The 19,580-nt window shown below is 44.2% G+C and overlaps 2 protein-coding genes across 2 annotated transcripts; both read left to right on the top strand.

The window, feature by feature from the left end:
* Positions 1-3,769: 3,769 nt before the first annotated feature.
* Positions 3,770-10,393, top strand: LOC306966696 (acyl-coenzyme A thioesterase 1-like; the record flags this gene model as incomplete). Its single annotated transcript, XM_079561509.1, has 4 exons — positions 3,770-3,952; positions 7,695-7,965; positions 9,169-9,356; positions 9,785-10,393. 4 exons carry the CDS (start codon positions 3,770-3,772, stop codon positions 10,391-10,393), a joined length of 1,251 nt encoding a protein of 416 aa, XP_079417635.1.
* Positions 10,394-13,186: 2,793 nt separating this feature from the next.
* LOC306966695 (acyl-coenzyme A thioesterase 1-like) lies at positions 13,187-19,484 on the top strand (the record flags this gene model as incomplete). The annotated part of the gene is made up of 4 exons (XM_079561508.1): positions 13,187-13,369; positions 14,984-15,254; positions 18,222-18,409; positions 18,876-19,484. 4 exons carry the CDS (start codon positions 13,187-13,189, stop codon positions 19,482-19,484), a joined length of 1,251 nt encoding a protein of 416 aa, XP_079417634.1.
* Positions 19,485-19,580: the final 96 nt, after the last annotated feature.

Genomic DNA, 19,580 nt, shown 5'->3' with positions numbered 1-19,580 from the left:
AAAATAGTTCATCTTCCAAAAGGTGAAGGTGGACAATATCACCACATGCAGGTGGCCTGTGTTGTGACAGGTTTAGTTAAAGCTAAGCTGGTAACCAAACTGGCGCCCTGCCGCCGGGTGACCTGCTGGGTAACCAGACGGCTTCTTCCTGCACCCCAGACGGGGCACAATGTTTAGGTGCATTAAAGAGAATGAAATATCCTCGTTTAGTTTAAGTTCTTCAGGTTTATAATAATCACAGGTTACATTAGTGGAGGCACAGAGGTCATGTTCAAATATCTCATACTCAATACAACAATTTATCTCAGATATTCCCATTGTTTTATTGTGACACAATATTTTAGGGTGTAAGTGTTCATTCTATAAACAGAGCTTAGGACCACACTATACTTCTCCAGTAGTGAAACACCATGTGAAATAGAAAAAAAAAACATAAAATAAACAAAACAAAAGAGGTTGGACTACTATCCAAAACATTCTCAATGTCCCTGTATCACCTATAGATTCGAAAGCGTGCATTGTGCCACATATTCCGTAACAGTCAGTCCAATTATCAATTTTGAAATAATGGGGTGGTAAGCACTCTTCTTCTCACCATTTAGAAAATGAGGCCAACTTTACAAGTCATGTGAAGGTTGAGAGGAAAGCTTGGGCCTTGTTGGGGTCTTTGAAGGACTTGCGCTCTCTGTTCGCCTCAGAGGACAGCGTGGCAGGGTAGGTCATCCTCAAATGTATCCTGATAAGCAGTGCTTAACTTGATCCCCCGTTTGGGAACGCATTCCCCCAATTACATTTTTTCAGGGTAAAGGATCCGGGAAAAAATGTGTGTAATATAATGGTGTCTAATGAGAGTGTTCCGGCAAATGTTTTGGCCTGTTCCCCCAATCCATCAAATCAGACCAAAAGTGTTCCCTTAAAATACTAATTTACAAATCAAGCACTGCTGATGAGCTCCGCACAGAGAGTGTTGAACGCTCGTCTCGCAGCCCGGACATCTGGAGGCGTATCTGGGACAATTCCATAACTAATCTACTTGTACAGCCTGGCCTTGGACATTAAGTGCTCATTAGTTAACCTGGTTAAGTTTTAATAAAGGAAACGTCTCTTGTTGATTGGTCAACAATGTCAATGGGGAGGAGTTGGGAAGAGTCATCTGTTTAATATTTCTTTGTGAGAAACTCAGGATATAAACTTACCCAGCATGCAGCATTCACCTGCAGTCACACACAGACGAACCTGAAGCGTCTTGTCCAAGGACACGACCATCTGCACCTGCTGGATCCAGGATCCAAACCTTCAACCTTTCCATAAGACGACCTGCTCGGCCATTGTTGCCCAATACAAGTAAGTGAAGTTATACTTATACAATATTATTACTAAGTAGATGTAAAAAGAGATGTTGAAGTAAGAAGATGTAAGAAGAGTTGTTCTTCCTTACATGAACTATTGCACTGAGGTCTGGGGTAACACCTACATGACCCAGCTGATGACTGTCTATAGGCTTCAAAAAAGAGCCATTAGAATAGTGAATCATGCTGGTTTCAGGGACAATACAAATGCACTGTTCCTTAGATCGCAAATTCTGAAACACGAAGATTTCGTAAAATTTAAAACGCTAATAATAGTATATAAAGCAAGACATAACTTACTTCCAAGCAATTTCCAAAAAATGTTTAATAACAGAGATGGGAAATACAATTTGAGAGGACCACTCAATCTAAAGGTACTGTGCGTTCGTACCACCCTGAAAAAACAGACCATTACACATAGAGGTGTGAGCCTATGGAATAATCTAGATGACAATTTAAAAAGTGCTAAAAATGTATATCTTTTTAAAAGAGAACTAAAAGCCATTATCTTTAAGACCTACGCTGATGGTTGACAACCAAAATTTCTCTTGAATTACTCCTTCTGGAGATCTGTGAAATTATACAACTGAGACAAAGTAACAGACCTTGCAAATGTTGTCATTGATATTGCTGCTCAATATATTTAGAAGTTAACCAGGGTAGGCGAGATGTGGTTCTGCTGGTCTGAGAGGCCCCTCCCTGCCCAGCAGACTCATAAAACCTCGTCTTTTAAAGCATCTCACAGCTTTGGATACAACACCTCAACAACACAGTCCACTAGTGAGGGCAGCTGGGGGAGGGCTTGTTGGTTGGGGCTACTGCCCTTTCCTAACTGGCCCACTCCACACCCTGGCTTTTAATGCACCACACTATATAGGGCAAAAAAAAAAAAAATAATAATAATAATAATAATAATAATAAAAAATAAAAAATAAAACAACCAACACTTGTACATAAAAATATTGTAGTGGCAATAGTAATGACAACAAATGTTTTATCAGGATCTCAGTGTCTAGTAAACAAGATCCCACTTAATCTCAGAATATTAAATATGCCTGTATAATAGTATAATATTGTAATATTATAATATTCATTCGCAATATCTAGGATGTCATCATAAATAATAAAACAAATAATTATAATGATGGTAATAACATTCAAATATTAATAAAAAATAACACATTCACTTGTTTTGTATGATCATAATTCATAATTCTCATTTTTGATGTATGCAACAGCATAAATGTAAATCTTAAACGCAGTTGTATGAGCCTGGGTTTGGAAAATCGAATACATGAATTTTCTTATTTTCTTATTTTCTTGTTACTTGTTTAGTATCTAATAGGAAATGCTAGCTATGGAGTCTATGCGTTCCACTCATGTAATTTCATTTTGCTTTTATGCGCAAACTTCTTCTTGGTTGTGGATACAGTCCTCATGTATATCTGTAAATGGTAAACGTTTATTATAGGCGCTCATAAGCTTCTTGCTTCAGCCTACTCCTTTTGAGCATCTGTGACTGGTTGTATATGTGTATTTGTAAATCAGGTAAATGTAGTTGCTCAAATAAATTAAACTAAACCTAAAACCTAAAAAGTACTGTGTGGAAAATAATATTCAAGTACAAGTTGAAAAACACTTGACATGACTAAATGTGAATGAGAATGAATCACCTCTGACTAAACAACATGAACATAAAGCCAGGTCTGAACAAGGACTAAACTAGGGCTTTCATTTGACTTTATAAACTCATGGAGACTTTTACTAAAAAGTAAAACACTGAGGTTAATGTTCACATAAAAGCATTGGAACACTACAGTGTGATACATGTGTTCACCAGTAGTGAATCAGCAGCTCATGAAGTTGTTCCACGGCTCTTTTGTATTATGTTTTGCTCGTGTTAGTTTATGGACAATGTTTGCTATTACCTCCAAACACAGATGTCCATATCCTCCTTAGCTCCATAGACTGGACACTGGCTTTGCAGAAGTTCTGTTGTGACTTTCATCACAGGTTAATCCTCACATGTTTTGACCAAAGACACTTATTTTTCATTAAATTTTGCAATAAACCTGGAGCTTTGATCCGCACCTTTTGGTTCGGCTCCTCAACACTCGGGCCTATTGCCTTTTTTAACCATTCTGAACTTGACTGAATTGTCCAGAACATCCAAAGACTTGATGTCTGGGTCTTTCTTTGTGAACTTTTTATGTTCTCATGTAGCTCTGTCACTACACCACACAGTGATGCAGCTGCTCAGGAAGCTCTCTGTTGTCCCACAGAAGCTTCAAACAGATTCTGTATCTCTTTAATTGTTTAGTTTTTGCTGCTCTTTACCTGCAGAGTTTCTCCTTACACTCGTGGTCAGTGCTGGTCCAGTTCATCGTCTTCATCGTCTTCGTCTCCTTGGTGTTACAGAGATGTCCTCACGTCTGCGTCTGATCCTCCTGCCCAGCGCTCGCTGCATGTTCGACGACCCGCTGCAGATCCGTGTGACGGGGCTGAGCTCGCAGCAGGACGTGGTGCTGAGGGCCAGCGCCACCGACGAGAAGGGCTCCAGCTTCAGCTCCTGGGCAGAGTTCAGGGCGGACCACAGCGGACAGGTACTGCACACAGATTCATACATCAACTTTCATCAGGACCAGTCCTTACAGGGGCATTATGCATTAGGCTACAGTGGAGGAAAAAGTGAGTACACCGTGTGGAATCCATCCATTTCTGCCTAAGTTGGTCACGAAATGTGGTCCGAGCTTTATTAACATCACAAGAATTATTAAACAGTGTCTGCTTGAAAAAATAGCATCTGAGTGAAATGAGCGTCTAATCTGCAACGACAGGAAAGCAGTTATTGCTGCAAAAGAAGAGTCAGTCAGCTATTTAATACACGGGTGGACTCACTTATTCATATCTCAGGCTTTTCTGCAAAATATTGTGATAAACGCATGAATTGATTTAGATTAGCCTTAAAATTTAAGTTCGAAAAAGCGAACAAAATAAAAGTAAGAATAGGAGGCTAAACTACAGATTTATCTGAAAGAAGCAAGGTCTTGAACGTACGCATTTAGTCTGAAATAATAAACACAGACATTACCAAAGCAAACTGTGGTTTATGGAGGTTTAATGATCAGAATCAATTAACAGACGGCATTAAATACTAAAGTGCAAACAGGATAACCTAGAGGGCTTACATGATGAATAATCAGATAAAATGTTCTAAAATGGTATCTGAAAGTCAGTAAGGTTGTTTGCGTAGAAGTTATGTGGGTCTTATTGAGCCAGGTCTGTGAGATGCGCTTACGACCGTGAGAGAAAGGTTTTCCACGCCAACTGTGGTCCGGCGCTCCAAAGTCCTGGTGTCCTGGTGGTCGTGGTCTCTCGGGTGGCGATTTCAAGCTGATGAGGCAAGGCGGGGGGGGCAGCGGTCTCTCTCCAGCTCCTCTGGGCCTTGGGCCTTTAGCTTGACAAGCTAGACTCAAAATGGTTGCGCTGAAAGCTCAGCGATCAAAAATGTTGTTGTCTTGTCGGAAAAATGCAAATGTTCTTAAAAGAAGTAACTGATAGTTACAAATCACGTCAAATGACGGGCTCAAACTTAAAGATTCTTGCGGTCCCTCTGAGACAAAGAGAGGTCAGAGTTCAGCGGGGGATGTCACCATGCGCTCCCTTCCTGCCGTCTCTCCTTCTCCTTCTGTCTGAACTCCAAGAGAAATCTCAACTCTCGAACTCCAACTCAAGTCTTGCAATTCTCACAATTCTCACATTTCCGTATTTCTGTCCAACTAGTTCCATGCACCCTTCCTTTATACCGGGGGCGGCCCCTTTGTCTCCGCGGGACTCGACCAATCGATTCAGTCCGTAACTTGATATGATTGGGGCCCAAGTGGGAGGGGAAATACATTTCTATTGCGATAAACACATTAACAACTTCACAAACTTTCCAAATGCATTACCGACATTTCGACAGTATGTATGTACATTGCATCTTTGTTGACCTTGGGAAGAATTCATCATTAGAACAGATTGGTTGAGTTCATTCTCACTGTCCATGAATTAAAGAATTGGCTTATTACTCAAATCGGAAGTTTTGAGACAAATATACAAATATAATAAAAATATAATAAAAACCTCAAAATCCACTGTTCCAAATTCTTATGCAACTCATCGTTTCAATACATTTTAAAGCTTGTAATTAACTGAAAAATGGTCATTTGTTGAATTTGTAGCATTAGGAGGTCATACTTACTGAAATCAAAAGCTATTTCAATCAAAAAAGTATCAACAGGTCAAGTTATGTTTTACCATAGGAGCCCTTGTGTGATAGCAGCTTCAAAATTCTTAAATCCATTAAAATTGTGAGTTTTTGGACAGTTTCTGCTTGGATTTCTTTGTAGGATGTCAGAATAGCCTCCCAGAGCTGCTGTTTGGATGAAAACTGCCTCCCACCCTCATAGAAGTTTTTTTTTGTTGAGGCTCCAAAGGTTCTCAATAGGGTTGAGGTCAGGAAAGGAGGGGGTCCACATCATGAGCTTCTCTCCTTTTATGCCCATAGCAGCCAGTGATGCAGAGGTTTTCTTTACAGCAGGACATGGTGCGTTGTCATGCATGGAGAGGATCTTGTTCGGGAAAACACGGCTCTTCTTTTTGTAGCATAGAAGACAGTGGTCAGTCAGAAACTCCACATATTTTTCAAAGGTAATTTTCACACCTTCAGGGAGCCTAAAGGGGCCGACCAGCTCTCTCCTCATGATTCTGGCCCAAAACATGACTCTGCCCCCTCCTTACTGACGTCACAGCCTTGTTGGGACATTGTGGCCATTCACCAACCATCCACTACTCCATCCATCTGACCATCCAGGGTCACACGGCCTCATCAGTGAACAAGACTGTTTGAAAATGAGTCCTCATGTATTTCTGAGCCACTGCAGCCGTTTCTGTTCATCAGCTTCAATTAACAGTTTAGGGGAGGCCCGGATAGAAGTTTTATGCACAACTGCAGCCTCTGGAGGGTCCTACACCTTGATGTTCGGGAGACTCCAGAGGGACCAGCAGCTTCAACTACCTGTATGCTGCTTTGTAGCATCTGTTCTGTTGTGTTTGTCTGGCAGAAACCGTCCATATTGTGCCTTTATCTGCACAAACCCGAGTGTGTCTGAATCATCCACAAATCTCTTATCAGTACGATGATTACGCTTAATCTTTCATGAAATATCGAAGGTTTTCAGACCTAGACCAAGGCATTCAACTATTAATGTGGAACACCCTTTTTCAGTAGTTTTTCCCTTAACTGGGCTTAACCTGAAAACTAATCATCCCAGGTCTCTGAGAGTAATGTCAGTGATTCATAGAGCCCCGAGACCCGATACCATCCATGAGTTTCATTATTTATTTATTTATTTTTTACCTTTTTGACACAAAAATACAATTTGCATAATAATTTGGAACGCAGTGTATTGTCAGAATATCGGGACTCCGGTTCACGGCTCCGCATCGTCCAGTTACTTCTGGTCATGGACGCCTCGTCGTGTATTATCCCTCATGCAAACTCTGTGCAGAAGTGCTGCCAATGCCACTGACACGATGAGAAAGAAGAGGTGAAGAAGAGTTATTTTTTGACACTGACATGTACTTTCTACTTTGAGTATTTTGGAGAGCAAATACTTAAGTACTCTCACTGAAGTAATAATACAATGGAGTGACTTTTACTTTTATAGCAGTATTTGATCAGTAGTTATAGTATTTGTGCAGCTCAATACAGTCCATTCTGGGCTGTGGCCACCAGATGGCGACACAGACCTGATCCATAAAGTATAAAGAAATTTTTCTACAAACATCAAACCTCGTGTTTCTAAACATTTACATTTTGAATAATGAGACACACTGTTGGAGCCATTTCAGCCATGTTTGATCCTCCTGCCACTGTGTGGCGCTGTGTGTGTTTATATAATTACCTGCCCTATATAAGGGGTGAGGAAGGGGCACTCAGGTGTTGCAGTATGGGGGCATACATCTTTTTGACCGTGTCCAGTGTCTATGGAGTCTGAAGTCTGTGTCCCTGTCGATGGCTGTGAGGTTTGCCAAATAAACCTTTGAAATACAGTATTCTTTGTTTTGGAAGACACGCGTCCGAGACGCCTCATTACTGCAGCCAGAGCGGACCTTTGCATAGGGCAAATCCTGGCCGCTTCACACACATTAATACTAAAAGTGTTCACACGTGTTTTAAAAGCACAGTCTGAGCTCATCCACTGACTCTGGACTGAAATGTTTTCAAAGCTGTGCAGATGATTAATGATGAGGTTATGTGTCAAAATGTTCTTATCGTCCTGTCACGCTCCTCTGCCTCAGGTCCACGTGTCACGGGACGCCCCCCTCAGGGGCTCCTACAGCGGGGTCCAGCCCATGGGTCTGTTCTGGTCCCTGAGCCCAGAAGTTCCACACAGAAAATTCTTCAAAAACCAGGCCCTGAGTCCACACGTGGTCCATTTCTCTGTGGTCGACAAGCAGGACGGGCAGATACTGGCGAAGGAGACCAACGAGAGGTGCATTCTGGGAGACGGAGTCCAGAGACAGACTGTGACGGGGCGGGGCTTCACCGGGGTCCTCTTCACTCCCCCTGGTCTGTGTCCTACTCAGTCTAATGTTTTTGAATAGAACCAGGAGAGGAATGATTGAAAATGTCTTTTTAACAGATAGTGATTTCTTGAAACCTGTTTATTAACAGTTATGTTTCTCTTGTGACGTCACAACATCACCTGCTCTCCAGGGTTTTAAGTCACTCTTAAAAACACGCCTCTATGCGTTGGCTTTCAACACGAGCTGAGTTGAGCATTCCATGTTGTTATTTTGTACTGTGTGTATATATATATACACTGTGTTCCAAATTATTATGCAAATGACATTTTTCTAAGATTTTCTAAATTGTCAACTCAAATTAGAGTCAGCATAATTTTCAAGTCTTTAACTGGTAGAGGATCATTTTAAATGTGGTGGGGAAAAAATTCCTAGTGATAACAGAATCAATAATCAATCAATCAATAATAATAATAATTTTTCAAAAATAAATGTAGTAAAAACCTCAAAATCCACTGTTCCAAGTTCCAAATTATTTTACAGTTTCTGCTTGGATTTCTTTGCAGGATGTTAAAATAGCCTCCCAGAGCTGCCGTTTGGATGAAAACTGCCTCCCACCCTCATAGAAGTTTTTTTTTGTTGAGGCTCCAAAGGTTCTCAATAGGGTTGAGGTCAGGGGAGGAGGGGGTCCACATCATGAGCTTCTCTCCTTTTATGCCCATAGCAGCCAGTACAGTATGACATGGTGCGTTGTCATGCATGAAGAGGATTTTTTCAGGGAAAACACGGCTCTTCTTTTTGTAGCATAGAAGACAGTGGTCAGTCAGAAACTCCACATATTTTTCAAAGGTAATTTTCACACCTTCAGGGATCCTAAAGGGGCGACCAGCTCTCTCACCATGACTCTGGCCCAAAACATGACTAAAAACTAATCATCCCAGGTCTCTGAGAGTAATGTCAGTGATGCATAGAGCCCCGAGACCGATACCATCCATGAGTTTCATTATTATTGTTTTTTTTTTTTACCTTTTTGACACAAAAATCCAATTTGCGCAATAACTTGGAACGCAGTGTATATATTTGTCTCACTGAAACATGTACAGCACGTTGGGCCATGTCAACTGTATGTTAAATGTGCTTTATAAATATACTTTGACCATGACCTTGACCTTCAGTCCTGGAGCTCACACCTGGCTTTGAGTGTTGAAGAGAATAATACGCCTCTTTAACATGTGTCCTGTTGTCCCAGGCTCCGGGCCATTTCCCGCGGTGCTCGACCTCCCCACCTTCCCGTCAGAGAAGAGGGCGGGGCTTCTGGCGAACAAAGGCTTCGTGGTGATGACTGTCCCGATCTTCACCTGCAAACCGGACCAGACTGAGCGGCTTCATCTGGATCAGTACGAGGCGGCCGTGCAGTATCTACTGCAGCACAGCAAGGTCTGAGTCTGAACTGCTCTGTTCTTCTGTAGCCGCTCCTCCAGGAGCAGGACCCGACTCACACCAGAGGCCCGACTCACACCAGGGCCCGACTCACACCAGGACCCGACTCACACCGGAACATTCAAATTGCCAAAGCAATTGTCCGTGTATAGCAGGAAAAGGTTGTCTTGTGTTGAATATTTGCTATTTTGCGAAGCTTTGAGTGATGATGATGGTGGGGGTTTAAAACAGTGCTATTCTCAAAAGTGACCAGCAGGAGGAGCTCTAAGCACAGCTCACTTTGTTCTGCTTTGATGAAAATCCAACTTCGTAACTCGACCTGTGGGGCTTGTGAGAGAAACTTTTGTGAGATTGTAAACTCAGAACACGATACAGTGTGGCTAAGGCTACGTGATCCTGGAGTAACCTTCTGTGCTGTGTTCCAGGTGGGCGGTGCGGAGGTGGGGGTGGTGGGCCTCTCTAAAGGGGCCGACGTGGCTCTGTCTGTGGCCGCGTTCGTGCGAGGCGTTGGGGCCGTCGTCTCGATCAACGGCTGCAGCGCTGCCGCTCAACTGCCGCTCTTCTACAAACAACAGCAGATCCTCCCAGCGCTAAGACCTGATCCGTCCAAACGCATCGCCCTGACCTCTGACCTTTATATGGTCAAAAACGCCCTGCCCATCCCGACGTCCGCAGAGCACCGTGACTCGGTCGTGCCCATAGAAAAGGCCAGTGCTCAGTTCCTGTTCGTGGCCTCGGAGGACGACCTGAACTGGGACAGTGTGGCGTTTATGGAGCAGATGGTGGAGCGGATGAAGCGTCACGGGAGGAATAATTTTGAGGCGGTTTCGTACCCTCAGGCGGGACACATGTTGGACCCTCCGTTCTCACCGTTCGAAGTGTCTGGGTTCCATGGAGTTGAAAACATGGCGGTGCTTTGGGGAGGAGAACCCGCGGCGCACGCAAGAGCCGAGGTGCAACTGTGGAAGAAGATACAGGAGTTTTTCAGGAAGCACCTCAAGTGTGAGGCTAACCAGGCTAATGTTAAACTGTGAGGCTAACCGGGCTAATGCTAAACTGTGAGGCTAACCAGGCTAATGTTAAACTGTGAGGCTAACCAGGCTAATGCTAAACTGTGAGGCTAACCGGGCTAATGCTAAACTGTGAGGCTAACCAGGCTAATGCTAAACTGTGAGGCTAACCAGGCTAATGCTAAACTGTGATGATTCAGCGTGAAAGCATTCTGTTTTCTCTCACACTTCAGCGCAAAATTGATCGAAGCTTCTGTGCCGCAAAGTAAATTTTAGAAGATGCAGAACGACGGAAAAAAGGGTTTAGTTTTTTGACGTAGACATGGCTCGACAAAGACACAGCAGTTCAGATTGAGTATCGTCCAATTCACTTCAATTTTGTGTCCAAAACGCGCCAAAACCAAAGAGGGTGTAAAAATGGAGATTTACTTTACATGTACTTTACATGACCATTAACAAAACCCCACATAATAGTTTTATTGAAGATTGTATTGAATTACTTTCAGTTGTGTGCACTGAATTTGATTTAGTGATTACAGGTGATTGTTCATGTGAATGAAGCCAATAACAGGCACGTTAAAGAACTAAAGAGCAAAATGTCGTTCTCAAGGAGGAACTGAAATTAATGAGTTTGTGAATGTAGTAACTCTTGAAAAAAATTAAATTTATAAATGTATCAATAAATATATGGAATCATAAATTAACAAGACAATTGTATTTATTTCCTCTGTATGATGGTAACAAATAATCATTGGTTGTTATACTGTTTATGTCAGCAGCTTATTGCTTTGGCTACTCCTCCTGGGGTCTTTTTTTTGCAACAAACAAATGCAATAAGTACTAGCAATCATTATCAATACATTTTGATATACATAAAACACAATCAAGCTTTTTGTTTAGTTACAACAGTAATCTGATTTTTTTTGTTTCTATTCCCTGTCCATTCTACACAGGGAAGTTAGTCTGGTAACGGAGCAGGGCGGGCCTAACGCGCACAAATGGTCAATGAACTAAACCAATCAGCAGCAAGCAGATTCTGCATCTCACCAAGCGCAAAGCATGCTGGTCCAGGTTAAAGGTCAGGACTACCCAGATTGAATCCCAAACAATGGCCGCTGGCTGCTCTGCTTTAAAACGACGACACTAGAGGCCACCATTGCTCCGCCGTTGCTGCAGTACCTCCATGTAGCCGCTAATGCATTGGACTTTAGACACGTGAAAAACAACTTTAGGGCCGGTACCTAATTTTCTTAAACTTAAACTGATTCAGAGCACACAAATACATCAGATTAAGAGAACAGCTGCTACAAAGCAGCAGACAGGTATTTGAAGCTGCTGGTGCCTCTGGAGTCTCCCGAACATCAAGGTGTAGGACCCTCCAGAGGCTGCAGTTGTGCATAAACCTTCTATCCGGCCTCCCCTAAACTGTTCATTGAAGCTCATGAACAGAAATACATGAAGACTCATTTTCAAACATTCTTGTTCACTGATGAGGCCGTGTAACCCTGGATGGTCAAATCAATGCAGTAGTGGATAGTTGGTGAATGGCCAAGGTGTCCCAACAAGTCTCATGGATTCTTCCCCAAAACTGTAATGACTATAAATCATAAACCTACAAAAATCCTCCCCAAATCCCCCAGTTTTACCATGACATGATGGTAATCCGCCACACAAGGGGGCGTGGCCAAGCCGAGAGGGAAGAAAACCTCTCATGGGAATCACAATTTTTCAGTCTTTTTACCTGTTTTCTGGCGAACAATAAACATATTTATCACAGTCCAGTAAAGTCGAGCCAAATTCTGGTCCATATTTTCACAGCAAAATGTTCAGCTGAATTATTAATTGTGCCGTGGGGGCATTCTTCCTCCTTCCTCCATAACTAATCTATTTGTACAGCCTGGCCTTGGACATTAAGTGCTCTTTAGTTAACCTGGTTACGTATAAACGTATTAATGAGGGAAACTTCTATTGTCAATAATGTCAATGGGGAGGAGTTGGGAAGAGTCATCTGTTTAATGTGTCTTTGGGAGCAACTCAGGATATAAATGTACCCAGCATGCAGCATTCACCTGCAGTCACACACAGAGGAACCTGAAGCGTCTTGTCCAAGGACACGACCATCTGCACCTGCTGGATCCAGGATCCAAACCTTCAACCTTTCCATAAGACGACCTGCTCGGCCATTGTTGCCCAATACAAGTAAGTGCAGTTATACTTATACAATATTATTACTAAGTAGATGTAAAAAGTATTGTGTGGAAAATAATATTCAAGTACAAGTTCAAAAACACTTGACCTCGACTAAATGTGAATGAGAATGAATCACGTCTGACTAAACCACATGAACATAAAGCCAGGTCTGAACAAGGACTAAACTAGGGCTTTCATTTGACTTTATAAACTAATGGAGACTTTAATAATCCTCAAATGTTTTGACCAAAGACACTTATTTTTCATTAAATTTTGCAATAAACCTGGAGCTTTGATCCGCACCATTTGGTTCGGCTCTTCAACACTTGGGCCTATTGCCTTTTTTAACCATTCTGAACTTGACTGAATTGTCCAGAACATCCAAAGACTTGATGTCTGGGTCTTTCTTTGTGAACTTTTTATGTTCTCATGTAGCTCTGTCACTACACCACACAGTGATGCAGCTGCTCAGGAAGCTCTCTGTTGTCCCACAGAAGCTTCAAATAGATTCTGTATCTCTTTAATTGTTTAGTTTTTTCTTTACCTGCAGAGTTTCTCCTTACACTCGTGGTCAGTGCTGGTCCAGTTTATCGTCTTCATCGTCTTCGTCTCCTTGGTGTTACAGAGATGTCCTCACGTCTGCGTCTGATCCTCCTGCCCAGCGCTCGCTGCATGTTCGACGACCCGCTGCAGATCCGTGTGACGGGGCTGAGCTCGCAGCAGGACGTGATGCTGAGGGCCAGCGCCACCGACGAGAAGGGCTCCAGCTTCAGCTCCTGGGCAGAGTTCAGGGCGGACCACAGCGGACAGGTACTGCACACAGATTCATACATCAACTTTCATCAGGACCAGTCCTTACAGGGGCATTATGCATTAGGCTACAGTGGAGGAAAAAGTGAGTACACCGTGTGGAATTTCTTACATTTCTGCCTAAGTTGGTCACTAAATGTGGTCCGAGCTTCATTAACATCACAAGAATTATTAAACAGTGTCTGCTTGAAAAAATAGCTTCTGAGTGAAATGAGCGTCTAATCTGCAACGACAGGAAAGCAGTTATTGCTGCAAAAGAAGAGTCAGTCAGCTATTTAATACACGGGTGTACTCACTTATTCACATCTCAGGCTTTTCTGCAAAACATCGTGATAAACGCATGAATTGATTTTTCTATTGATGTTTGCACGTTGTCCAGGCCCTGAGGCAACAAAACAGCCCCACACATGATTCTCCTGCTCCAGACTCCACAGTGAGGGGAGGGTTTTGATGTCGGTGCTGTTCCATTTTTACTCCACAAATGACATTGTGTTTTCCTCTAAAACTATTCAACTTTGGGTCCAACCGTCCACTGAATGTTTTGCCAGTTGTGCTGTGGACCATCTCAGTGCTCTGTCGCAAACCCTATCCCCACTGTAAAGTATGATGCAAGAGCATCAAGAGAACGAAACTATAACTAGTGATTATAAGTGTAAAACTACAACTAAAACATGTGGTCCTGTTGTGGCTTAAAGGGATATTTCAGGATTTTGACATAGGGCCTCATTTCCTAGTTATCCAGAGTGTTGCTGATTTCTGGAGATATTTTTTTTTTTGTAATTCATGCAGTTCTTTTATTTGAAGAGTTTCGTGGCGCTAGGCTAGTGCAAGGCTAGTGTATTTCTATGGTATCAGCTAGCCTGCATTAAAAACAGTCTGACCCGCTCCACAGTGCACCTGAGGCCAATCACTTATAACACCAGACTAACCATATAAATGTCTGTGTCCATAGAATCATGTTTGGAATATAACTGACCTGCATCACATGAATGATCGCATTTTGAGGGGCTATTTTCTAGCATTTCACTTTGCGCAGCGTGGCCACCAGATGGCGACACAGACCTGATCCATAAAGTATAAAGACATTTTTCTACAAACATCAAACCTTGTGTTTCTAAACATTTACATTTTGAATAATGAGACACACTGTTGGAGCCATTTCAGCCATGTTTGATCCTCCTGCCACTGTGTGGCGCTGTGTGTGTTGATATAATGACCTGCCCTATATAAGGGGTGAGGAAGGGGCACTCAGGTGTTGCAGTATGGGGGCATACATCTTTTTGACCGTGTCCAGTGTCTATGGAGTCTGAAGTCTGTGTCCCTGTCGATGGCTGTGAGGTTTGCCAAATAAACCTTTGAAATACAGTATTCTTTGTTTTGGAAGACACGCGTCCGAGACGCCTCATTACTGCAGCCAGAGCGGACCTTTGCATAGGGCAAATCCTGGCCGCTTCACACACATTAATACTAAAAGTGTTCACACGTGTTTTAAAAGCACAGTCTGAGCTCATCCACTGACTCTGGACTGAAATGTTTTCAAAGCTGTGCAAATGATTAATGATGAGGTTATGTGTCAAAATGTTCTTATCGTCCTGTCACGCTCCTCTGCCTCAGGTCCACGTGTCACGGGACGCCCCCCTCAGAGGCTCCTACAGCGGGGTCCAGCCCATGGGTCTGTTCTGGTCCCTGAGCCCAGAAGTTCCACATGCAAGATTCTTCAAAAACCAGGCCCTGAGTCCACACGTGGTCCACTTCTCTGTGGTCGACAAGCAGGACGGGCAGATACTGGCGAAGGAGACCAACGAGAGGTGCATTCTGGGAGACGGAGTCCAGAGACAGACTGTGACGGGGCGGGGCTTCACCGGGGTCCTCTTCACTCCCCCAGGTCTGTGTCCTACTCAGTCTAATGTTTTTGAATAGAACCAGGAGAGGAATGACTGAAAATGTCTTTTTAACAGATAGTGATTTCTTCAAACCTGTTTATTAACAGTCCTGTTTCTCTTGTGACGTCACAACATCACCTGCTCTCCAGGGTTTTAAGTCACTCTTAAAAACACGCCTCTATGCGTTGGCTTTCAACACGAGCTGAGTTGAGCATTCCATGTTGTTATTTTGTACTGTGTGTGTATATATATATACATATATATATATATATATATATATATATATATATATGTATATATTTGTCTCTCACTGAAACATGTACAGCACTTTGGGCCGTGTCAACTGTATGTTAAATGTGCTTTATACACTGCTCACAAAAACTTCCAGGGATATCAGACTGTCCAGTTAGGAAGCCACGTTTATTGTGAATCAGTTTCACTTGGTGTTGTGGAAATTAAACAGACACAGGTGGAAATGAGAGGCAATTAGCAAGATCACTCCAAAAGAGGAATGGTTTTGCAGGTGGCGATCACAGACCATTTCCCTGTCTTCATCCTTTGTACCGTATTTTTGGAACACTTTTGCATTTGTCCAGTGTTCTCACCACTAGAGGTATCATGAGGAGCATCTACAACCCACAGAAGTTGCTCAGGGAGTGATGCTCATCCAAAATGGCACGTCTATTCGTGCTGTGGCAAGAAGGTTTGCTGTGTCTCCCAGCGCAGTGTCCAGAGCATGGAGGAGATACCAGGAGACAGGCCAGTACACCAGGAGACCTGGGGGGGGGCGACCGAGGTCAACAACCCAGCAGCAGGACCGCTATCTGCTCATTTGTGCACGGAGAAACCGGAGAAGCACTGCCCGAGCCCTACAAAATGACCTCCAGAGGGCCACAAATGTGCATGTTGGTCCTCAAACGGTCAGAACCCGACTCCATGAGGGTGGTATGAAGGCCCGATGTCCACAAGTTGGGCCAGTGCTTACTGCCCAACACCGTGCAGCCCAATTGGCATTTGCCCGAGAACACAGCGATTGGCAGATTGGCCAATGGTGCCTGTGCTCTTCACGGATGAGAGCAGGTTCACCCTGAGCACATGTGACAGACGTGACAGAGTCTGGAGACGCCCTGGAGAACGTTCTGCTGCTGCAACATCATCCAGCATGACCGGTTTGGTGGTGGGTCAGTGATGGTCTGGGGAGGCATTTCATTGGAGGGCCGCACAGCCCTCCATGTGCGAGCCAGAGGTTCCCTGACTGGCATTGGGGACCGGGATGAGATCCTCAGACCTATTGTAAGACCATATGCTGGTGCTGTGGGCCCTGGGTTCCTTCTGATGCATGATGATGCCAGGCCACATGTGGCAAGAGTGTGTCAGCAGGTCCTGCATGATGAAGGTATTGATGTTCTGGACTGGCCTGCCCGTTCCCCAGACTTAAATCCAATAGAGCACATCTGGGACATCATGTCTCGGTCCATCCATCAACGCCACGTCGCACCACAGACTGTCCAGGAGCTGATTGATGCTCTAATCCAGGTCTGGGAGGAGATCCCTCAGGAGGACATCCGTGGTCTCATCAGGAGCATGTCCAGGCGTTGTAGGGAGTGCATTCAGGCACGTGGAGGCCACACACACGACTGAGGATGATACAGACTCGTTTGGAGGAATTTCTACAGAATTTGGATCAACCAGTGACCTGATTTGTCACTTTGATTTTGACTATAATTTTGGATCCAGACCTCCAGGGGCTGAGAATTTGATTTCCATTTATCATTCTTATGTTATTTTGTTCTCAACACATTGCCCTACACCAGGGGTGGCCAACACGCGGCTCTCGAGCCGCATGCGGCTCTTGGCCAATCAGAGTGCGGCTCTTTGCATGATTGGAGATGTTTAATACAATGCGGCTCTTTGCAAAATAATTGGTAAATATTTCCCATAAACTGTAACAGTCTTTGACCAAAAATCCAACCATAGTCCTACAGACCATGTTTCCATCTCTACACACATGAATGAGAGTCCGAATCTCTCTCCTTTTCGAGGCGGCGTGTAAAAGTTGCCCGTGCAGCCTCACTCAAAGCGGGATGTAGGTTGAACAACAGGCAGGCAGATCGTGGCTCTGGGATCAGCTTCTGTGCTCTTCAGGTTTCTGATCAGCTACTCTTTATTTGATGTAATTTGGCTTCATATTCACAGAAAAAGATCAAAATTAGGAAATGGAAAAAAGCGGAGCTCTAATAAAGCACATGTGACAGAAACTGTAACAGATGCAAGATGAAAACAGACTCTCAGACGTCCTCCAGAGGCTCCTGGTTAAAGTTTATGAACTTTGTGCAGCCTAGAGTGCGTTCTCTGCACAGTCCAGTCGGGACCAGGCTGCAGGCACAGAGCGCACAGGCCAGGGGCGAATCAGAGAAGGGGGCTCAGTGGGAAGGGCCCCACATACAAACACACCCCAGCATTAAAAAAAAAAAAAAAAAATCTAATTCTGTCTCAGTCAGAGCAGAAAGCACAAAATTTCAGTTAATATACATGTATTTCAATCTTGGTGAGGAGTAAAACCATTCAATCTAACACAATTATTTAAAAAAAAGAGAAAAAGGCCAGACATAAAGTTATAGTTTATTGGGATTAAATAAAACGGTCACATTCTATTTAATCACAATAAACTAAAGCCCCGGGATCTCGCTAATGGTCGGTGCCTTTGTGGCTCTTCACGGGATCAAGGTTGAAAATTTTGGCTCTTGGTCTCTGATTAGTTGGCCACCCCTGCCCTACACTATGAATAAAGATTTTCATCCGAAAAATCGAATTGATTGACATCCAGGATGTGTTTTTTGAGTATGCCCTAAGTTTTTGTGAGCAGTGTCAATAAACTTTGACCTTGACCTTCAGTCCTGGAGCTCACACCTGGTTTCGAGTGTTGAAGAGAATAACAGGCCTCTTTAACTTGTGTCCTGTTGTCCCAGGCTCCGGGCCGTTTCCCGCGGTGCTCAACCCTTCCACCTTCCCGTCAGAGAAGAGGGCGGGGCTTCTGGCAAACAAAGGCTTCGTGGTGATGACTGTCCCGATCTTCAACCGCAAATTGGACAAGAGCGAGCGGCTTCATCTGGATCAGTACGAGGCGGCCGTGCAGTATCTACTGCAGCACAGCAAGGTCTGAGTCTGAACTGCTCTGTTCTTCTGTAGCCGCTCCTCCAGGAGCAGGGCCAGACTCACACCAGGACCCGACTCACACCAGGGACCCGACTCACACCAGGGCCTGACTCACACCAGGGACCCGACTCACACCAGGGACCCGACTCACACCGGAACATTCAAATTGCCAAAGCAATTTTCTGTGTATACCAGGAAAATGTTGTCTTGTGTTTGAATATTTACTATTTTGCGAAGATTTGCGTGATGATGGTGATGGGGGTTTAAAACAGTGTTATTCTCAAAAGTGACCAGCAGGAGGAGCTCTAAGCACAGCTCACTTTGTTCTGCTTTAATGAAAATCCAACTTCGTAACTCGACCTGTGGGGCTTGTGAGAGAAAGTTTTTGTGAGATTGTAAACTCAGAACACGATACAGTTTGGCTAAGGCCACGTGATCCTGGAGTAACCTTCTGTGCTGTGTTCCAGGTGGGCGGTGCGGAGGTGGGGGTGGTGGGCCTCTCTAAAGGGGCCGACGTGGCTCTGTCTGTGGCCGCGTTCGTGCGAGGCGTTGGGGCCGTCGTCTCGATCAACGGCTGCAGCGCTAACGTTCAACTGCCGCTCTTCTACAAACAACAGCAGATCCTCCCAGCGCTAAGACCTGATCTGTCCAAATGCATCACCCTGACCTCTGACCTTTATATGGTCAAAAACGCCCTGCCCATCCCGACGTCCGCAGAGCACCGTGACTCGGTCGTGCCCATAGAAAAGGCCAGCGCTCAGTTCCTGTTCGTGGCCTCGGAGGACGACCTGAACTGGGACAGTGTGGCGTTTATGGAGCAGATGGTGGAGCGGATGAAGCGTCACGGGAGGAATAATTTTGAGGCGGTTTCGTACCCTCAGGCGGGACACATCTTGGACACTCCGTTCTCACCGTTTGAAGTGTCTGGGTTCCATGGAGTTGTAAACATGGTGATGCTTTGGGGAGGAGAACCCGCGGCGCACGCAAGAGCCGAGGTGCAACTGTGGAAGAAGATACAGGAGTTTTTCAGGAAGCACCTCAAGTGTGAGGCTAACCAGGCTAATGCTAAACTGTGAGGCTAACCAGGCTAATGCTAAACTGTGAGGCTAACCAGGCTAATGCTAAACTGTGATGATTCAGCGTGAAAGCATTTGTTGCGTAAGTTTAACTGT

The sequence above is a fragment of the Gobius niger genome (genome assembly GCF_951799975.1).
Source record: "Gobius niger genome assembly, chromosome: 8".
Taxonomy (NCBI): domain Eukaryota; kingdom Metazoa; phylum Chordata; class Actinopteri; order Gobiiformes; family Gobiidae; genus Gobius; species Gobius niger.
This window is presented reverse-complemented; position numbering and strand designations above follow the sequence as displayed.